Genomic DNA, 18622 nt, shown 5'->3' with positions numbered 1-18622 from the left:
TTCAACCGAGCTGATTACAAAAGATACAGTTGCAATAAATGCTCTGTTTCTTGAGAAACATAAGCAACATGCATTTAACACTTACATTGCCCTTCAAGTTACGATAGCAAAATATACGTCCAGCAAGCCAGGCATGTGTTTTAACAGCTAAGCAAAAAAGCATAAAAAGTGTGATGTTCTTGTTTCAACAGCTAATCCTTCAAGACTAATGTATGGATTAATGTATAATATCTGACATCCTATTTGTTTTTTATTGACTGATGCTTCAACAGCATCCACCTAATTCGTATCAAACATCCATAGATACCTGAGAACGCTTATTCTCACCACCATTGCGTTGTTACTTTAGTATGTTTTTTCACTGAGAACAAAAGGAAAGAGCATCATGAAAAACACTAACAATTTCAACTCTAAAACGTCACCTTATTCCTATAACCCACCTCAATCAACAACAAAAGAAGAAAAATAATTGATTCCTTCAAGGTGTTCAAATCATAAACTAAAAGATGTCCTACCCATCCAAACGAAAGTGGGATGTTATTTTCAGTCCCATGTGATATCGGCACAATGGAGGGCGACACTGGTAATTTCAGATCACAAATAACTCAAAAGAATCCAGTTAACCACATCATCCCCAACAACAATCTGAGAATAAATATATGTTAGAAAGACAGCTACAGCACAACCCAAACACTAATTAAAGAAAAAAAATATCCAAAATGTATGTCAGAAATTGTTGAAATTATAAATACAAATCCAAAAAAAAAAAAAAGAAAAAAAAAAAAAAAAAAAAGCGTTGAATAATTGGCTATATGGGATAAATTTAACATGTTACTCATTATAATTTGAACACTATCAAGTTAAGCATGTTTACAATCATACAGGTCAGATTTCCTTTTTAAAATAATCATTTCAATATGCCTTTCCTCAAGGAGAGACAATTACAAAGAGAGAATAATACCTGTTTTTTATTAAGACGGTAGCCAAATTCGTTATACAGTCGTCCTCCAAGCTTTTCATCTTTTATATCAACAAACACTAAAACTGGGCAGCTTGGTATATCAACAGAAGGTTTACCATCCAAATCATGTTTAAGCAATTCATCAGTTACATCATCTCCTTCAAGAGATGTTTGGACCAACAATTTGATCCGCAGCATTCTTATTGCATGTAAAACTAATTTTGGGGAACCAAATCTAAGCAAACCCAATAAAACAAAACCCCAAATCAATTATAAAAAAAATTAGGCCAAAAGAACCCCACACCTAACAAAACCCCAGATTCGCTCAAAAAGAGATTTATCTTATTTTAGCAGAATGAATTCCAACTGGCCACAAACCAAAGCCTTGACCAAAATGAATTGCACTTAAGTGTCAACCAAATTCGCAAACATTTAAAAGTTCTTCGATTTTCACACACCAAAACAATATATCAAATTAAAAAACCAATGCATTGTTAGTGAAATAAACTCGCACGGTATTTTAAGCTGTAAAACAATCACCTTGCAAATGAATAGGCATATCTGATTCTTCCAAATCCTTTCACCTCCATCCTAGAATTCGTCCCCTGTGTCACACAAAAACATGTAAAAAATCCGAGAAAATCAAATGCTATAAACACCAAATTCCAAATTTGCAGTCAAAACCAAATTCCAAACGATGATTGTATGCATATCCGAGCCGTAAGGGAACCAAATTAAAAAAATTATTTGGAGATGAAAAGCCTAATGTAAACCCTAATAAAGTTTATAAATTTTAAATTTTATAATAATCCTCTGATGTGGGACAACATGAATACACTATTGTTAGTTGTGTTTGTATTCTGTTCCAAGGACTGCGTAACTAACAAATCAGGGCTCAAAAATTCAGATTATCTTTCAGAGGAAGAGAGAGAGAGTGTTACAGTGACAATGGCAGTGAGAGCTAAGAAATAGGAATCCATGACTCTACCCATGGAAATTGTTCTGGATTGTTGCTCTTGAATAAAAAAAACTCTCTGCTTTGCTTGCAGCTGCTGAGTTATCAAAAGTGGAAAGGAAGCCCTTCGAAAATTCAATACAACAGGAAAAATTTATTTGCTGCAGTTTAACACCATCAGATTCCAAGTAAATCATACTATTTTAACAATTCTCAATTTTAACACCGTCATGTGGATTTGGAAAACTAATTTTGCTCAAAAATAATATTTCGAGGATTCATAAAAAAGCAGGATTGAAAGAAGAGTGCAGTGTCTTGAAATAAAAGTAACTGCAAAGGAAATTAACAGTTTGCATCATTGAATCGAACTAAAAACATAGTAATGCCATTAAATCTCTCCTCTTAGAATTACATATCATTGTTTATATGGTTTGCTGTAAATAGTAGAATTCAACTAAATACTTTCAATAAGAACAACTGAAGGCATCTAAATGGTAATATTGTTATTTACCAGTCAATTTCTATTAACTAAAAACACTACGCAGATGAACATTAAATAAAAAGCAATTTTTTTGGAAGCTAAATTTTCCAATTACAACTGATGTCAGTGGCCAGTTTGCCATTGCAAAACCTTCCAGTAGGCTGATGGTTCACAAAGTCCCTTCCATAAGGAGGGTAATCAACCTTTCGGTGTCTGCCAAACACCACCTTACATCCAAAGCCCCCATCTGCAGCAACCTAAACCAACCAAAATCCAAAATCCTGAAATTCCCAAACACAATAAATCCATTAGCAATTCTGAGACTTTCAAATATAAGGAGATGGACCAACACAGAGAGAAAAGACATAAATTTACAGCAAGATGAAAGCTTTTTTCAAATTTGAGTGCCAAATCTAATGAAATTTAGCAAAATGACCAAACAGATGTGGAATCTTTTGCATCCCTGGGAATTCTGGATTAGGGTCTTACGGAGATGAAGATAAAAGCAATAAAAAAACCCAAAGAAAAAAGCTCAAATTATATACCTCAAGCACAAACAGCTTGGAAGCCTACACACAATACAAACAACAACAACAACAAAGCTTTTTCCCACCAAGTGGGTCGGCTATATGAATCCTAGAATGCTATTGCGCTCCCAAATGAAAACCACTGTTTTTTGAAAATAGAAAGAGAACCAAATCATACACCCACACTCAAAATTCCAACATAAAAACAAAACCCCAAATTTTATGCAGTTTATATAATATCCAGAAATAATTCATAGCAAAAGGGCAGAAATGATGACAATCTATGCTAACAGTAGAGAATCGAATTAAAAATTGAACTTAGCTCAAAAACACTTACCCTTCAAGGTTCGGAGCATCAGAAAAATTTATGAAGTTGACGCAAATATTTTTAGATCTCAATGCACCTATCCTGCAAACCAACGAAAATGCAAATGCATTAACACAAATGCCAATGCCGATTTCTAAGATTTTAGTATTCTCTTTACCCTTGCAACCGAAAACCAAAAATCCCAGAAAAATGAGCAAGAAGCTTAAGCAGAAAAAAAAAAAAAAAAAAAAAAAAAAACATATTTTCAACCACCAAAACCCAATACCCATTTAATCATACACGAACGAAAAATCTAAATACAGAGTGATAGATCAACGAACTGAAAACCCCCATAAAAAAGCCACAAAAAAGAACAAGAAAACTGACCTTAAAGCAAAGATGAATGCACAGAACAGAGAGATGCATCCCCAAAATGAGAGAAAATGAGAGAAAACGAAACAAAGGAACCCCCAAAACCTGACCTAACAGTGCAACAATCCGGAAATAATTCACATCAAAAAGGATGAAATGATAACATCTACGCTAACAGTAAGAATGGAATAAAAAATGGAACTTAGCTTTCGAAATCCAGCCATTCATCCGACATGCAAAAGGGAACGGACAATCCAGAATGATTCATGGACCGAGGGGACCTTACTCGGCTCTGTTCACCATCCCAACCCCTCCCTCTCTGTTTCTCTCCCTGTTATCCGGACAACCACTCTTTCTCTCACTGTCACCCTTCCACTCTGCCATGGCAGGATCGGCACGGCTTTGCCTGCGCCGAAGAAAGAACGAAGTGACGGGTGATGGAACCTAACCCCAATCTGAGACCCTATCGATTAAAAGACGATTCCACCCCTCTAACTCATCATCCTAACCGTGGGATATGAAGATGATGAGATGGCCACTGTCGTCATTTTACACAACAAAAAGTTTCTGAAACCCTGTGGCAACTGGTAAAACCGTAAATATATTGCAATATGTTCAGAGACAAAATTAACCTCCTAACTTTTAAAAACTACCTACCAACCCAGCCTCAAATCCCATGGTTTTGTTGTAAATAAAGCAAAATCGAGGGGGGAGCCTACTTTAGAATAGATAATTTCTCGGTGGGCCGGAGTTTTGCTGATTTTGCTTGGTTGTAAATAAAGCAAAATCGAGGGGGGAGCCTACTTTAGAATAGATAATTTCTCGGTGGGCCGTAGTTTTGCTGATTTTGCTTGGGAATCAAGAAAAAATGATGATGAAAAATGGAGAAGTGGGGTATCGATCCCCATACCTCTCGCATGCTAAGCGAGCGCTCTACCATCTGAGCTACATCCCCTTGTTGAACTTTACGGTCATCCTTATATATTTAATTATTTTGTTTGTTTCTATTCTCGCTTATCTTAAAACTATTTTTCCAATGCTAAGAAAATTTATGGACGAATCGTCGTTTTTCCAGTAACAATTACATCAAAAACACGCATATGGAAGCAGTTGTGTCCTGTGTGTACGTAGCAGATTTGAAATGTTGAAGCAGCTGTTGCTTTTGTTATAAGGAATGAGGAGAATAAATGGGCGATACATGTGCTATTAATATAAACGGGCGACACTATCTCAGTTATGAATGTCATTTCTTTAAAGGAAGACCTTTTGTATGCCAGATGCAAAGCTTTTAGGAGCATAATGGCGGCAGGGAACTCCGCTGGTGATTCACGGGATGCAAGGTTCTTAGAATACTCCTTGGGCCAGGGCACTTTAAGTCAATTTCGGATGACGGCTATATAGGCCTTTAAATATTGTTTATCAATGACGGCTATATAGGCCTTTAAATTTGATTGTACGAGAAGCGGTTGTTGTTTCAAGTTTTAATATATTTCTTTATTTATTAAAAAAAGGGGCATAAATTTTTTGTATTTTTGTTTTTTTGAACAAACGTATTGACACACTAAAGGATGGAGGAGTGAACTAAACCTCACAATGATGAGGATAGGATGCTTTCAACCTGATCGATGGGAAAAATAATATCCAACACTTACAAACTAGAGTTACTTGTATTCTGCATCACGTTAATCACTTACGCCCAAAACTCGAGATCTAAACCCTAGCTCAAGAGTTTGACAAACAAAACACCGTTAAAGTTCATACTAAGATAATTTTTTATTCTTTGTTTATTATAAATACTCCATGTAGCTAAAGCTAAGATGGTAAGGAAAGAACAATAATTCCTATTTCAAAACATTGGATTGGAGGGAGAGAGAGACAACAGGTCCAAAATAAGAAAACGAACAAAACAAGCAATTTCCGAATTTTATCCCAAAACACTATGAACACTGCACCAATATGTCTGATCATCTTCCCAAACTAAACCTAGGTACATCCAGTCAAACTATTACATCGTGCACCAATCTGAAAGCCAACTACTCCACAAGGGGCTTCCGGCCTTGGTCCCGAAATTAAGAAGATCAAAAGACAACCAATTAAGAACAAATGAGAGTATAGCCATCCGAACAAGGTAAAGAGAGAACAAGAGACAGACTCGAGAGCACCATTATCCCGGCATTGTGTAATTATTGATTTCTATGAGTTTTCAATGGTTGCGGTTGTAATTCGTAACGGCCGTGGTCTTTCCTGGTCACCATTCCGCTTCCAAAAGGCCCTCCTCCACCAAACTTCAAATCCTCTTTGTATATTGGGGCAATCTTCACCTGAGTTCAAGAACCGATTAAACCAAGCCAGCAAAATTTCTTGCTGCCATGCTAATGGCAGGGTCAGGATTGTGTTGCTTAGACCATCCTCAATTGAGTGCCTATCCAGGCCTTTCGAAGCCCTTTTCATCCAGGCAAAATCATCGTAAAACGGGACCAACCATGTACGCAAAAGCAAGAACCTCACATCCTTGGAAACCAATAGCTGCCCCTTTCCCAGCCCGACAAAGAGACGAGCAGTAACTCTGCTAATCTCGTATCTATGAACTGCAGCCACTTTAGAATGCACCTCAGACAATTCAGTTTGGGATGCCCATGTTGTCAAGAAATCTTCAGCCATTTGTCTGTCAATCAAAATATCCAAAATCCAATGCAAATTATCTGCTTGCCTCGCAATCTGACCCACATCTTGCAAGTCTGACTCTGCTGCCCGAGAAAAATGGTGGCGAAGCAATTGCAAACACCCATCACAAGCCGAGTACAAGGACTCTTTCCGGAGATCATTATGAGATGAATTCTCACGAAGCATCTTCAACACCAATCCTTTCATCTCGCGTCTTGCCTTTTCGTCTTTGCCTTCAAGAACCACATGCAGAAGCTTTATAAGAACTTCTTCGTTGTCATTACCCACTTCAGTCCCATTGGCAACTTCCACAGAGACCCTCTTGAGTACTTCCCCAGCTCCAACGCCTTCAAGGCGAAGCTCAAACATCAGTGATGCCACCTTCTCCTCTTCATCCTCAGCCCATGGGGCAGCTTCTAAGTATTCTAAACAAGATAAAACACCGGCATCGAATCCAATTGCTGCCGAAACCTAAAGCACACAGAACACCCACAAATGCCATCATTCCCATAAACTGCATTTCCATTTTTAGCTTGTTATAAGTAACACAAAGTCAAAATTAAGAAGGAACACTCAAAAATTGAATTCGAACAACTGGGTTTTTTCGAATTGAAAAAAAGGATTTTAATCTGTTTCCATTCTAATTATCTAACCTTTCTAAGCAATCAATCATAAGCTGTAATTACACACCAAAAAAATAGAAACTTTAAAAACGAAAAGTAAATTTTACCTTCAAAATTCCAAGCACTTTAGGGACATCCTCCTTCATCAGCCTCCTCCTCAGATCCTTACAGTACATCAACCTCAAGGCCTCGATATAAACCTCCACGTCATCACAATCCGCAATCTCCACATTGTACGGCGGAGACGACGATGGCGCCGTTCTCTGCTGCTTGACCCACCTCTCCGACAGCTTCACCGCGAAGAACCGACTGTGCGCGACCAGAATCTGACGGTGTACATTCATCGACACACTGAACCCATCTTTGGAGCTCAGAGTGAGCTTAATGTCACTGCTCGACGGGTCATTGAACTGGTTCCCGGGGCTCCGATTCCCCGTCAGAAGATGTGAGACCCGCTGCATCATCAACGCCTGCTTGTCCTGAACGAAACCCACATGGGTTTTGCGCCCGCTTGCCGACCCGACGCCGTTCTGGTGGATCTGGGCTCTGGGTTGGGCCATTTCGGGCTCGCTAGCCATCATTTCGAAAAGGGTCGGGCTGGACCGGTTCGTCTTGTCGGATTGCGGCGGCGGCGGCGGCGACATGGGGTTCAGTAACCCAGCCGTGAGCATTGAATTGAACCTGCTGAAGCTGGAATTAAACGAATCGTTTTGACCAGAATGGCCATTTGTCAACGCCGGACTAAAATCCATGACCGGAGAGCGACTACCCGGGGCGAATCGGATCCGGAACGAGGACGGCGAAGAAGAAGGCGATTTCCCAGATGGGTAATACTGAACCGGATCGGGTTTACGATCCGGGTTAATGGGTTGCGCCTGGTGTGGCTGGGCGGAGATGGGTTTCGAGTCTTTCGAGGCGAAACAGCACCAGGAGTTATCGGGGGAGACAATGGTGGGCGGGCCGAGTTTTCGAGGCGGGTTGAGTGCTGCGGCGGCGGTTTGGGAAGATAGGGTGGTGGAGTCGCGGTGCCTACGGCGTTTGGTTTTGGTTTTGGAGGGGGTTGTGTGGGAATTGAAGTGCGCAATGTTAGTACTACTAGTAGTTGTCGTTGTGCCTGCCGCAGCTGCCATGAAATATTAAATTGAAAAATTGGAAAAAAGACATAAATTGTTAAGCCATATGCTTTTATTCTTGTCCTGTAGTTTTCAGAGAGATTGGTGTGAAATTAATCAAAATTATGAATTTTTTGGGATTTTTTTTTCCTTTCTTTTGGGTAATGACAAAGAAAGTGCATTAAAAATGGTGGTGTAAACGAGATGGATCAGAGCTTAAAAAAAAAAGAAAAAAAAAAGGAAGAGCGATGAGAGGAGACTGAGAAAAGAGCATTTAGTGGCGGATCGATGAGAAATGAAAGTGAGAGAGAGACAGAGGAGAGAGAGACAGAGGAGAGAGAGAGCCCTATATACATCTGGCTTTGTTTGGATGATGAAACCAAAAGCTGAGGGTTTTTTAGGGTTTTGCGATGGATGGGGTTTTTGGACTCTTCACGAAATGAGGAAGATTGTAGATTTTAGGGATCAATTTATTTTAATTTTTATTGTATATCGTGTGATTAATTTTTTAAAAATATTATTTATATTTAATTTTAAATAAAAAATTAAAATAATTTATGATTGCAGAATTACTAATGAACGGATGAGATAGACTGTTCTTTATATCCTAAAAAAAGAATCCGGATAGAGGCAGAAAGCCAAGTCTTGTGATGGATGTGTTGTACGATTCATTGCTTCAATTGGTGTGATTGTGCTGTTGTGACAGTTATGTGTTTTTAGTCTCTCACTTCTTTTCTTTTCATTTGCTTGGTTTTGGAATCTGCTTCAAGTCTTGCGTCAAATAGGGTGCTTCTATAGGGTGCTTCTATTTGTAAAATTGGATTGGTTTTTGTCATGATTTTACAATTGGGTTCATGTTCATACAATTTTTGAACAATGGCACAAAACGATTTTATTGTTACGTAGCATTTTTATTCACTAGATAATAACATGTTTTTAGGAAAACAAGAAGTCCCAATGGCGGCGAACGCATTTTATGTAAGTTCTTTTCTGTGTTTTAAGTCTCCAAATATTAACAGACAAGTAATTTCCTCACTCTCGTATAGGATGCATGCAGGCCGTTGGATTCTATTTTGTTGTACAAAGGGCTTAGTCCCTTGTTACATATCATGAACTATGATGCATCATGTCACAGTCACCACTTCATTTTAATTAATATTGGTCATTAAAGTAGGTATTATTTTTTTAATTGCAGTATTAAATTTCATCCATTTGCAGTTTAGTTTCTTTTTTTTAATTGGTATTTTAAATTATGTCTCTTTCCACGAAATTCATGCTACATTTGAGACAGAAAATGATTGAGAGTAACCAAGCATGCAAACTAAAATTCCCACCACAAATGCCAAAGGAGTCTAAATCACAACTATATATCTACCCAACCCAATCTCATTCCCACCTACCATCCTTGCATTGCATGTAGATTTATTAAGCATAAAAAACTCTCTAATCACACTTTCATTTCATAATAGAAAATTACTTTCGCACTCTTTTCTTTTCCCGTTCAAATTCTATTTTTCGTACAGCCGTTAGAATAAATAAATCAAAAAAAAAAAATAAAAAAAATAAAAACTGAAGAAAATAATATAAAAAAACACTTGCAATTATTGTACTATGTTAATTTTTCGCCTAAGTGAAAATAAGCTACCTACTATTTGTAACAAACTTGACAACTAAAGCCAAACACATGAAAGATAACGGAAAGAGATCATCTCCGGATCCCTTGCACTAAATTCTCTGAATTAATTAATTCGGATCTTTGAAATTTGATTCAACGGCTACAAACAGGAAGCCCCTTTAAAAGATGTAATAACTTTAGCCGTTGATCAAATTTCAAGGGACCGAATTGATTGATTGAGAGGATTTGGTGGAAGGGATCCAAAGATGATCCCTTTCCAAAGATAATTAACATAGTGGTAAGGGCGTGGATTGCGATTCCCTAATAAACAAAAAAGTGAGAAGTCTCAGATTAGATTCTCCGAGCTAGTAAGTCTGCTTGACTGTGATCACAGACAAAGTGAAGTTCCCCATAACCTCTCTGAAGCCAAAAAAGTAGATAACGATAATTTAGTACCAATTACCCCTTTTTAAAAAAGACAAAAAATTAGCACGGGACGAAGGTACCTCTCATCTGTTTCCAAGCTACGTGACATGAAAGTTTTATTATTTTAAGTTGATACTTATATAATGGAAGCTAAAAAGGTCATTCTGTTATTATAACAGATAATACCATACTTTTTTTCATCCCAACTTATTTTGTTACTTCTCTCCTTTCACTTTACTTGATGTCATTTCGTGTTTCATGTGGTGTGCCTCTCTCCCCCTCTCCCTCTCTCCCCCTCTCCCTCTCTCATAATGCATACAATTTCCGCATTTTTTATAGTATTTTGGAGTATTAGTAATGCTAGATAAATTAAATAATGTATTACTAATAAGAAATAAGAATGTTAATTAACACTTAAGTAATAATACAATTATTAATTTTCATGTCATTTAGTTTACAACATTTAGTTAAATTTAGTCTTCTTAATATTACCTTTATAATAATTGTGAAGATTTTAGTCGTTAAATTTTTATCAAAGATACAATGTTTAAGATTATTAGTCCATTGTGTGATTGCCCAATTTCCCACCTCCAATATTGTTGTATATAAATAAAACCAATTAAAAACTTCAAATTATAGAATACTCCGAATCATCGTAGAATTCCCACAAAAAAAAAAAAAAAAATCCTCCATTATATTTCATGTCATGGGTGCCACAACCAAATGCTATTTCATGCTCTTTGCTAGCTGTACTATCGGATCACCATTCTATACACATTTCCTATACATTCTCACCAAAAATAAAGGAAAGCAAGGAAGAATTAAAAAAGAAAGTGAGGGATATAGAAAACCCTACTCACTTTATTGGCATTGGAGGGGGACCGACATTGTCTACACAGATACAAATATTGGTCCACATCTAATAATTTTTGTTGTTACCCATTTATTTAACCCTCATTAAGTTTCATTCTTCCTTGGCTACAAAGGAAAAGAAAATTAACTTGATAAAAAAATGTGCCCCTTATTTTGCTAAATTAACCAACATATTTTTATTAATATATAATTTCCGGTGAGAATTTTTTGGATAAACTTGTGTGTTTTAACTTAAGTAAATTGAAAGAAGTTGAACAACATTGAGGAATAAGGACGGCAACTATGGAAAACCATTATTTTGTACATTTGGTTGGATATGTTGGACTTCCTTTGGGGCTCAAAGGCCCCATACAAGAGAAGAGACTTGGCTTTCGGCTTTTGTTATGCAAGTATGGTGAACAGATTGAGACTTGGAGAGCATAGATATTGTCTTTTGCATGCCAGCGTAACCAATACAAATCTTCTAGGGTTGGGAGGATAAGTGTTGCAAAAAGTAACCAAGCTCAAACCTCTAATGAGGAGGAGTGATGAGGCTTAAGCCACTCTAATGGAGAATTCGATTCTACACAAGCTAAGCAGGGTTAATATGATGCAGTTCGTAATCAGCAGTTGTTAGCAGTCCAACCCGTCACAACAACTTATGTTATTACTTAACCATTTCTGTTATATGCTACTTTAACCATTTTATATGTTACTTTTTCTTACCGGTATTACTATTAGGCCTTGATAATGTTATGTTATATACACACACTCAACAGTTTAATATTATATAATAACTAGCCTTTCTGCAAGCGTATATGCGCGTGCAATAGACCTTTTATTTATTATGCGCGTTGCTTGCCCCTAAAGATCCGTTAAAATTGATTAATGTATAAACAAAAATGACGTTAATGTTTATTGTAGGACGTAGGTCACATTTTTCAAACCATCGTGACCAAATGATGGTATATGATACATTGATTAAAAAAAAAGAACAATATGTAGATAGAAAAACATAAAGTCTACTTATAACGTGATATTTCCATTACCAAATCATGGCTTGATTTAATGTATCAAGCGAAGCAAAATATAACAATATGTACATATGTAAACATTACGTCTACTTGTGACATCAAAGCCACGCTCGTCACTCATTTCTTTGCATTTGATGCTTTAGATTTTCATGGTCAATCTGCAAACAATAATAGTAAAATAAGAAGTCAAACTAATTAAGGTGGGAATAATGCATTAAGGGCTAGTTTGGTATTGTTGTGCTTTGAAAAAAAACTACTTCTGCTGTGCTGTGAGAATAAGCAGTTGTGAAATAAAGCAGTAGAGTGTTTGGTAAACTTTTTTGTAAAAGTGTTTATGGAAAAAAAGCAGTATTATAGTGTTTGGTAAACTTTTATGTAAAATAGTTGTGGCTGTGTGAAATGACCCAAAAGGGTATAATACTAGATGTGCCATTAATTTAATTTTCTCCATCTACATCGAGTAGTCTCTCCCACTACCCCACTACTGAACCAGACTTTCCAAAAACCAAAAACATCTCTCTAGAAGTCTCCCCCACAACTCCAATTTTCTCAGTTTTTATTTTTTTTTGCTCCATCTTCTTCTTTTTTTATTTTCTGCTTCGTTCCTCAATCTCTCTCACATGTCATCTGATTTGCAGTACATATATGGTCTAGCTGCTTGAGGAGTTCATTATATACATCAGGCAAGGCCAACGCTCCAGGATGCTGGTTTTTTTCTTCTTTCCGGACTAATCATTTTTTCTTTTTGAAATTGTATAGTGTGAATTTGATCATATGAAGTAGTTTCCTATATTTAATTTTGGGTATTTGGAATAACTGAGTTTTGGTGTCCGTTTGGGCAATCTGGGCTCTCCTAATTTGCAGAAATACGAAGATCAGTCGTTTGTAAGCGGTGCAATCTAGGAAATCTAGGCAAATCTATGATGCCAAAACCGATTATGGTCCTCGCCGGAAAAGATGGTGGTATTTCTCAGCGTGATTTTGTCGGCATATAAGTGAGAGGACAGACAAGAGATGGGAGGAAGGACAGAGGCAGAAACAACGTCCTAGGGTATGGAATTCAAGGTCAATGACGGTGATTGTTGAAGTTGGAAGTGAACGATGTTGTGGCGAGATCGATGAGGACGACCTCCTAATTGAAGTTGGCGACATTCTCCAGTTGGTATGTGCAATTATTTAATTGTTTAAGGTCATTTTGGGTGTTTGAAAGTTTCATTAAATGGCTGAGCTCCTCTTGCAAATTAGGTTTGCGCATAAGTTGTGGAAGCAAACAAAGCTGGTTTTTCAAAGCTAGCTTTTGTTGCTTTGAACTTTTAGCTTTTTTTTCACCCAAAACTGTGAAAAAAAAGCTGAAGTTAAATATTTACAAACACAAAAAACTCCCAGCTTTTTTTTATACTCACTTTTTTTTAAAAGCACCTCAATACTTTTTGTTTTGTTTCTAACAATCTTATAGACAGAAAACTTTGTTATGGAGCAATCAGTCAATATAAGTGGCATTAAGAACCCTCATGCTGAGAAACTAGAAAAATTTAAGGGAGGAGACTTCAAACATTGGCAACAAAAGATGTTTTATTCAACAACATTGAATCTTGCACACGTTGTGAAGGAAGAGGCTCCTCAACCAAAAGAATTCCCAGTTGACAAAAGACATTATGAATTCATTGATGCTTGGAAAAGAGAGAGGTGGCTTGGCAGGCAAAAACTCTATTTCCCTTTTTTTATGTAAAGAAAAAGCACCAACGCCAATAACGAGGGTTAAGCTATTACATTCTCAACGGATTGGATGACACACTTTATGATGTGTATGTATCCTGATAGACAACCAAAGACTTATGGTTGTCGTTGGAAAAGAAATACAAAATGGAGGATGCAGGCTCCAAGAAGTTCATTGTTGGAAAATTTCTAGATTTCAAAATGACTGATTCCAAACTAGTGGTCAAACAAGTTGAAGACTCAAATCATAATTCATGACATTCACTCTGAAGGCATGAATATAAGTGATAATTTTCAAGTGGCTGCTATTATAGAAAAATTGCCACATGGATGGAAGGACTTCAAAAGATATCTGAAACATAAGCGTAAAGAGATGATCATGGAGGAATTGGTTGTCAGGCTTCGAATTGAAGAACATAACAGAAAAAGTGAGAAACTTGGTAAGGCTTCTTCTGTGGAAGCAAAGGCTCATGTTATTGAAGCACAAACATCGAAGAAAAAAATTCCCTCATTATAAGAAAAGGAACACGAGAGGAATCACAAGGGATGACATCTTTCTTAGACCAAAAGGCAAAAGTTTCAAGAATCAACATATCAAAGGATTTTGTTGGGTCTGTGGTAAACCTGGGCATAGAGCAGAAGTGTGCCGCCATAAGAAGGATCAAAATGCTGCTGCAAACTCGAATGACAACAATAATCAAGCAAACATGGCAGAGGAAAATCTTGCTACTATTGTGTCTGAGGTTAATTTGGTGGCTGATGCAGAAGAGTGGTGGATTGATATTGGAGCCACCAAACATGTTTGTGGTGACATAAATATTTTCACCACATACCAACAACTCAACAATAAAGGAAATCTATTCATGGGCAATGCCTCAGCCTCTGTGACCACATGAAAAGAAAACGTGGTTCTGAAATTTACCTCGGACAAAGAACTGACCCTCGTGGACGTACTACACGATTTGGATATTTGCACTAGTGTCAAGGCCTCTATTAAGAAACAAAGGATTTAAGCTTTTATGAGTCTGACAAATTTGTCCTTACTAAGGGAGGAATGTTTGTCGGAAATGGATATCTTGCTAATGGGATGTTCAAACTCAACGTAATTGCTGCTTAATAACATTAATAAGAATAATGCTTCTGTTTATATTGTTGACTTTTCCAATATTTGGCATGCTAGATTAAGACATATCAATTATCGTTCACTGCATAGAATGGCTACCTTAGGTCTAATACCAAAATTTGATTCAATAAAACAGTATAAGTGTGAAGGGTGCGTGGAATCAAAGTTTGCAAGACAAACTTTCAAAAGTGTTCAAGAAAAGTCCAACGAATTACTTGGACTTATTCACACTGATCCATGTGATTTTAGGTCAATGCCAACTAAAGGTGGGAAATGCTATTACATAACATTCATCGATGATTGCAACAAGTTTTGTTATGTATATCTAATTCGCAGTAAAGATAAAGCCTTTTGTATGTTTAAAATATATAAGGCAGAAGTTGAAAACCAACTTAACAAGAAGATTAAAATTCTTTGTTCCGATAAAGGGGGAGAATATGAATCTTTAGCTTTTGCAGAATTTTGTGCATAGAATGGGATTATACATCAAACCACTGCACCATATACACCACAATAAAATGGTGTTGCATAATAGAAAAATCAAACTTTCAAGGACATGATAAATTCTATGTTGAATAGTTTTGGACTTCCCCATAATTTGTGGGGTGAAGCTTTGTTTACTACGAATGTAATTTTAAATCCAATCCCACATAAGAAAACTTATAAGTCTCCATATGAAATTTGAAAAGGAAGGCTAACAACATATAAAAATACTAAAAGTGTGGAGTTGCCTTGCCAAAGTGCAAGTTCCTTTGCCGAAATGGGTCAAACTTGTACCTAAAACCATAGATTGCGTTTTCATAAGATTAGCTTCAAATAGTGCAGCTTCCCCTTTTTTTTAGTTTATAATTATGAAATCTCTGATATTCATAATAACATAATATTGGAATCTGTTTATGTTGAGTTTTTTGAGGATATCTTTCCTTATAAAGACAAAGTTTCAAGTTCCAAGAAGAAGAGAACTAGGAGAGACTAATTCATCAAGTCTTCCAGAGGAAAGACTAGAACCAAGAAGAAGCAAAAGGACAAAAACTCCAAAAGATTTTGGTCCTGATTTCATGCCTTATTGACTGAGGATGAATCTTAAAAGTATAAAGAAGCCATGGCTAGTCAAGAGGATTCTTGCTGGAAAGAAGCAAATAAAAGTGAAGTTGAGTCCATTTTAGAAAATAACACATGAGAATTGGTAGACTTACCCCCTGGAAGTAAACCAATTGGTTATAAATGGATATTTAAAAAGAAACTGAAACCTAACGGAAACGTTGACAAATACAAAGCATGGTTGGTTGCCAAAGGGTACCGACATAAACAAGGCTTGGACTATTTTGATACATATTCACTAGTGTCAAGAATCACATCTATACAGATGTTGATCGCAATCACGATGGTGCATGATATGGAAATCCATCAAATGGATGTCAAAACCGCATTTTTATACGGTGAATTAGATGAAGAAATATACATGGAACAACTTGAAAAGTTTGTTATAAAAGGTCAAGAAACCAAAGTTCGTAGACTTGTTAAATAATGGCATGAAAAAATCGATGATACAATGTTGACACATGGATTCAAAATAAGTGAATGTGATAAATGTGTTTACTACAAAGGAAATACAAATTCATATGTCATTGTATGTTTGTATGTGGACGATATGCTTATAGTTGGATCAAATAAAGATGTGATCAACTCAACTAAGAAAATATTACATTCATGCTTCAACATGAAAGGCCTGAACATTGCAGATATCTTCTTGGGATTAAAATTAATAGAAATGCTGATGGCTATGTACTTTCTCTATCCCACTATATAGAGAAATTTCTTAAAAGGTTTGGACAATTTGAGAGTAGTCAAGTAGCTACTCCATTTGACACCAATTGTAATTTAAAAAAGAGTGATGGAGATTGTGCATCACAATTAGAATACTCTAGAATAATCAAGAATTTAATGTATGTGATGAATAATACAAGACCTGATATAGCATACGTTATAAGCAGGCTTAGTCGATACACAAGTAATCCTAGACTAATGCATTGGGATGCACTAGTAAGAGTGCTACGATAAGTAAAGGGTACTATTAATTTTGGTTTACATTATGTAAAATATCCACCCATGTTAAAAGGCTATATTGATGCAAATTGGATTTCTGCTAGTACAAAATCGAAATCAACCAGAGGATATGTCTTCACAATGGGAGGATGAGCAATATCCTAGAAATCCTCTAAACAAACATTAATTGCACATTCCATTATGGAATCATAATTCACTGCCTTAGAGATAGCTGTTGAAGAAGTAGAATGGCTACAAAAAAATTTAGAAGATGTACCCATATGGCCTAAACCTATGACGGCTATATGAGTTCATTGTGACTACATGACTGCCATTGCAAAAGCAAAGAATAAAGTATATAATAGAAAGTCACGACGTATAAGACGCATGAACAATAGCGTTAAGAAATTGCTCTCTGATGGAATCATTTCCAGTGATTATGTTAAATCAAAGGAAAATATAGTGGATCCGTTTGCCAAAGGTGTGCCAAGAGAGTAAGTAAAATATTCATCGAGGGGAATAGGGCTAAAGCGAATTGAATGAGTTAGTCTAAATGGAAACCTAACCTAGATGATTAGAAATCCTATGGACTAGGTTCAATAGGCAAACTAGTTGGATATAATTCAAACTAACAAATACACTGTACTTCATTCCCAAGATGATTTTATGTATTGTTTGGTGGAGCGTTTGGATACTCATATGTAATAGTACTGATATCTTATTCACAAGAAGAGTATAGGCAAATTACTCTTAATTAGTATCACCTATATAGGAGTAAATGTGGGGTCGCATTTATGAGAATGAGATAGCTTAATTCTCTAAAGCTTCCATAAATCCGAGATTTGTTCAAGACCAAAATGAACACAACCATAAGAGCTTAACAAGTGTTAAGAATTAAGGTGTGAGAAGTTTATTGTTTTAGTTTACTAAAAATGCTGAACAGTTCAAGATGTAATAATCACTGCATCACTATGTAAGCTCGGTAAGTTCTCACTAAAGAAGGTTCGAGCCTAAAAGACACCTATCCTGATACATATCTGTTTGGGCCCAAAATAATATTATTGGGCTGAGCGTAGATTTATGTTCGGCCCAAGGCTTTTCCAAGTATACTATGGGCTGCCTAGCGGTCCTGGGTCGTTCAGTGAAGGTGGTCGAGTCCTGTTGCAAGAATGAGTGATGGGTCGAAGTCCCAGTATGATATGGGGACTTAATGCAATATGAATTCTCGACCGGCAATGAATACGGCCTAAAAAGGTGGGTGAGTTCAAAGTTCTAATAAAAGTAGGATTGGTCGAAATAGAGTCGGATCAGAATAAGGATTCCTAATCCGAGTGTGGTTTCAACTCGATCGTAAGGAGGGTTTGTTGCTATAAATAGATAGCAGAGTGCATTATTCAAAGCCTCTCCAATTCAACACACAATTGCCATGCGCAAACCTCTCAAACATCTTGAGATTTTTTATTTTCTTTTTCGCCAACACATCTTCAGTTTGGATAAACAGCACTGTTAAGGCAACCTGCGAACATCTTCAATTTGGATAAACAATAATGTTGCCGTAGATTTAGCCGACCGAGGATGACCTTCAATTTGGCTAAACAGCACTGCGTTGAGGCCGACTGGTTACCTATCTAAGTCTCGGTTAAGAAGGGTTTTCAAATCCTTATGGGCAGAGGTTATCTTATTAGCCTTCTCGGTGAAGTAAGGTGTTACGAGTTATGACATTCGACGCATTGAACGCCGAGTGATTTTATGATTAGATACTCACAGAGTTTCAGAGTTCGGCATTCTGATAGCCGAACCACATTTAC

The 18622-nt window shown here is 36.7% G+C and overlaps 1 protein-coding gene and 1 non-coding gene across 2 annotated transcripts; both read right to left on the bottom strand.

Moving 5' to 3' along the window:
* Positions 1-4485: 4485 nt before the first annotated feature.
* TRNAA-AGC (transfer RNA alanine (anticodon AGC)) lies at positions 4486-4558 on the bottom strand. Its single transcript has one exon. It is a non-coding gene; the product is annotated as a tRNA-Ala (tRNA).
* An 870-nt stretch (positions 4559-5428) lies between these two features.
* On the bottom strand, positions 5429-8289 carry LOC137713160 (BTB/POZ domain-containing protein At1g63850-like). Its single transcript, XM_068452426.1, has 2 exons — positions 6998-8289; positions 5429-6738 (listed from the first exon to the last, which is right to left on the bottom strand). Exons 1-2 carry the CDS (start codon positions 8018-8020, stop codon positions 5797-5799), a joined length of 1965 nt encoding a protein of 654 aa, XP_068308527.1. The 5' UTR covers positions 8021-8289; the 3' UTR covers positions 5429-5796.
* Positions 8290-18622: the final 10333 nt, after the last annotated feature.

The sequence above is a fragment of the Pyrus communis genome, chromosome 13 (genome assembly GCF_963583255.1).
Source record: "Pyrus communis chromosome 13, drPyrComm1.1, whole genome shotgun sequence".
Classification (NCBI taxonomy): Eukaryota; Viridiplantae; Streptophyta; class Magnoliopsida; order Rosales; family Rosaceae; genus Pyrus; species Pyrus communis.
This window is presented reverse-complemented; position numbering and strand designations above follow the sequence as displayed.